This window comes from Condylostylus longicornis, unplaced genomic scaffold, assembly GCF_029603195.1.
Source record: "Condylostylus longicornis isolate FDR11 unplaced genomic scaffold, ASM2960319v2 ptg000048l, whole genome shotgun sequence".
NCBI lineage: Eukaryota > Metazoa > Arthropoda > Insecta > Diptera > Dolichopodidae > Condylostylus > Condylostylus longicornis.
Genome location: NW_026578017.1, coordinates 17,848,388 through 17,852,737, shown reverse-complemented (window position 1 = coordinate 17,852,737; position 4,350 = coordinate 17,848,388). Strand labels below are relative to the sequence as shown.

The 4,350-nt window shown below is 25.6% G+C and overlaps 1 protein-coding gene across 1 annotated transcript; it reads left to right on the top strand.

Annotated features, from left to right (window-relative positions):
* The first annotated feature begins 1,186 nt into the window (after positions 1-1,186).
* Positions 1,187-2,999, top strand: LOC129611143 (gamma-butyrobetaine dioxygenase). The gene is made up of 5 exons (XM_055524108.1): positions 1,187-1,541; positions 1,656-1,866; positions 1,932-2,058; positions 2,300-2,608; positions 2,675-2,999. Exons 1-5 carry the CDS (start codon positions 1,242-1,244, stop codon positions 2,997-2,999), a joined length of 1,272 nt encoding a protein of 423 aa, XP_055380083.1. The 5' UTR covers positions 1,187-1,241.
* The last annotated feature ends 1,351 nt before the right edge of the window (positions 3,000-4,350 follow it).

The window sequence follows — 4,350 nt, the reverse complement described above, 5'->3', positions numbered from 1 at the left end:
TCGGATAACTAAAGCTGTAAACACCAAGAAATAAAGAAAAAACATAGTTTAAACACAAAAATACAAAATATTGAATTTACAATTTGCCATTGACAAATTAAATTGTTTTAAGTTCGTTTTCGTGTTTTACAAAACGAACTAAATGTGAATTGATTTCTATAATTTTATCAAAATATAGATGGTCCTTTTTCTTGTGATCCAAAAATACTTCAAATACATACATATTATGTAATAATGTAATTATGTATATTTATTTTAAATAAAATTAATAAAATTTTCACTTACCGAGAACGCTAGTAATATTGGCACTGAAGTATATTGACGGTTGTCAAACATCATTCTCTTTATTCAAACTCTAATTTTATTTATGAGAAAAGTTAACTTTCTTATTTAAATAAATATGTATGTACGTAAAAATTTAATTATGTATAATAAAATTTTTTTATTTCTAAGACTGAAAATTTTGAATGGACCTCAAATGTCACAAATTTTTATATATTTTTTTAAATTTATATTGAAAGTTTTGGATATTAAAACAAAAGTCTACTTTAGTAAAGCAATTTTTGGAAGGTGATACATATACATAATTATATGAGTGGTACGCCGAAAATTTGTATATATATGTATGTGCAATTGTTCCAATGTTTTGAAGAGTTCCAAAACTTGAAGAGTTCCAATATTATTGCTAAAGAAATTGTGCAATTGAAAACGTCAAATGAATTTTTTAATATATTATATTTTTCTATGAGCAACACAACTTTTCAAAGATTGTGAATTGAGTCGAGACAAAAAGATATAAAACAATAATCTTATCGTGTTATTCGTTCGTGTAGTTGTTATAGGGCGTACTGTGTTGATAAACTAGTTATTATATATTACAGGAATACTCGTAACTAACTACCTTGTTTTACTCAAAAAAAGCATTTTAAAATTTAAAGATTCATTTCAAAAAAATATTTCATTAAATAGAGAAGGCTTCTTTTCACACGATTGGCCTTGTTAGAATATAGATAGTTATTTTTCAATTCTACTACTAAATTTTTTGTATAAGATGTTAATACCGAAATTCATTGTAACGAAAAGTAATCAAAAATTGATAATTTCACTCTCGCAAAATGAATCAACGGCATATGAATATTTTTATTTAGTCATTGGTTATCAGTCTCTCTGTGAAGATCGGCTGGAAGTTAAACATTTTCAAACCGGTTATTTTTTAAATTAATTTTATTATACAATAAATAATGTTAAATATAAAAAATATATTATTTCAAATAAAAGTTCCTTGTTTTATTAAACAACAAAATTCACAAAAGTCATGGTTTCATTTAAATTCAGTTTTGAGAGTATTAAATGTTTCTCTACAAAATCGATGTGTTGTTGTTAATGAAAGCTCATCTGACAAGCAATTACATTTTATGAAATTTCCTACAGTTTGGCTCCGAGATAATTGTCAGTGTAATGAGTGCTTTCATCAAAGTTCAAAAAGTCGTCAAATTGATTGGGTTAAATTTGATACTAAAGTTAATATTACAAATATAACGGTAATCTTGTTAAATTCATTATAGTGTTATTATCAAATTTATGATGATTAAATAGTAATTTAATTTTTTTTTTTGCTTTTTTCCTATATTTTTGTTTTATTTACGAAAGCAAAGGCGTCTGATAATTCAATTAGCATTGATTGGAGCGATAAACATAGTTCAACGTATTCTCTTGATTGGTTAAGAGAAAGAGATTTCCATACTGATAAAAGAGAAAAATATTTAAATGAATTTTATAGACCGAAAACAAAACATTGGAGTAAAAATGATTTTAAAAAAATTTTGAGTACATTTGAGTACAAAAATGTTATGGAAAAAAATAATGGTAAGAAAAAATTAAAAAAAAAATTGAACAAAAAATTTTAAGTTACTCGTAATTGTTTATTTTAGATTTAAAATTATGGTTACAACAGTTAGCAATATATGGAGTGGCAATTATTAAAAATGCTGGAACAGATAAAACTGCTGTAAGAAAATTAGCTGATCGGGTGGGTTTTATCAGGAAAACTACATATGGGTAAGTTCAATCCAATTCAATTTTAAATTTGAAAATAGATCTTAAATAAAGTACACAAGTAAACTTCAAAATTGATTACTTTATTTTAATCACTGGTTATTAAGTATATTTTTAGTATTAGCTTTTAATGATTTAGTATTTGTTATTATACAGTTATTCAGGAAACAATCTTGGTGTCTTTTGATATACTAGTAATCTATATGATACACATATTAATAATGAATTATTTTAATTTTTTTAGAGAAGAATTTATTGTGGAAGCTAAGCCTGGGGCAAAAAATTATGCTTATTTATCAACACCATTACCTTTACATACTGATCTTCCGTATTATGAATATAAGCCGAGTGTTAATCTATTGCATTGTGTTGTACAATCAAATTCTAAAGGAGGTGAAAATCTTTTAGCTGATGGTTTTCATGTAGTCGACATTTTAAAGAAAAATTACCCCCATTTCTTTGAAACATTAACTAAAACTGTTATAGATTGGAATGATATAGGTGAAGATGGTGGTCTTCCATTTCATAACATTTGGAGATCGCCTGTTATATGGTATGCCATGAATATACATAGAGACACGGGATATATTTTTTTTCTAATAAACTTCCAACATTTTAGTTTAGATGGTGATGGCTTTTATACACGTATAAATCACAGTATTCCACAAAGGGATAGTCACTTTAATGTTACAATAGAGGAAGTTGAATTATGGTATGAAGCATATTCAAAATTCGTTAAATTATTACAACAAGAATCAGTATCATTTAAATTGAGTCCTGGTGATATTTTAACATTTAATAATATACGTTTGGTTCATGGTAGAACTGGATATGATGATAATGAAAATAATGTTAGATGTATTGTTGGAGCCTACTTGGATTGGGATATAATATATTCAAAATTGAGAGTTTTAATGAAAAATTACAATAAAAATGAGAAATGATTAAACAACAACTTGTTTCAAGAACAAAATAATTTTTATTTCTTTATTTGATGATAAAGTTTTAACGGGTCGGATTTCTGAAAAACTTTATTTGACTATTTAAATAACTTATGTATGCGTTTAGTTTTTTAGATTTTTTTATAAACTCAAGTATGTACATATTTTAATGGGTTTTGGTTTCAAATAAATTTAACGGGTCAAAAGTCATTTCGAAATGGAAAAATCATTAAAAAAATAAGATAAGAAAATAAATCTGGATTTTATTGACCAATTAACACATTGAATTACGTCAATAAAATTTTTGTCTAGAGACAAATATTTTCGAAGATTATTTTTCAATTACATATGTACTTGCAAATTTTGTTGATATTTTCTCGTTCGGTCTAATCTAATTTTTATGGGGGACAAATCTAATTTTTAGCGGGGATTTAAAATCAAATTAAAATTCAAGTATTTTTGTAAAATTTTCAAATACAAATATGTATGTGTTTGAACAGAAAATGTTCTGACTCAGTAATTAGTTTCTTCTAATCTATACAAAAAGTTGGTAATAAAATACATAAAAAATAAAGAATGCGAAGCCAGAATTATAGCATAAGGAGTAAAAAAAAATTTAAATTAAAAACCATTTTTGGAAAACTTTGAAGACTTTAACTAAATGCGAACTTATAGAATTTAATACTGATAACATGCTTAAAGAGCATTGTATATCAGTATTAAAAGAGCAAAACATATTTGTATTTGCTTAAAGAGCATGTTATCAGTTTTAAAATTTTTTCAAATTAAATCAAATTTTCGAAATCATGGTTTGTTTTCGCCTAAAATATACAGCCCTATTATGAATTCCACTCATTCCACTTTTTAATGACTACTTCTTCAAATTGCTTGTTACGTGTCATTATTGATTATTTCTTTCGCAGACTTTTGACATGTACTTTTACTGTGCACGTAATTTATGATTACTCTATTATACGAATGTTCGGAGCAGAATTTTAGTAATTTGGAATTGACAATAATTGGCATTTGTAATTATCCGAATATCTGGTCTACGAATAAAATTCGTGATAGGGCTGATAATTTGGTTAAATTTCTTGTGGTTCATTTTCCTTACCTTAATTTGATAACCTTACAATTTGCTACCACAATTTTCCAAAGTGAACAAATTTCGCTGTTGTATAAATTTGAATATTAGAGGGGGATTAGAAATTATAACATCATGATTTCGTATTAAATTACCTTCAGTTTATTTATCATATTGCCCCAAAAATATAAACGAATCGGGAAAAATTACAAGATGTAGTAATTTTGCTTTGATTTTTGCATTTTCTGATTTGAAATGGGTTTATCAAGA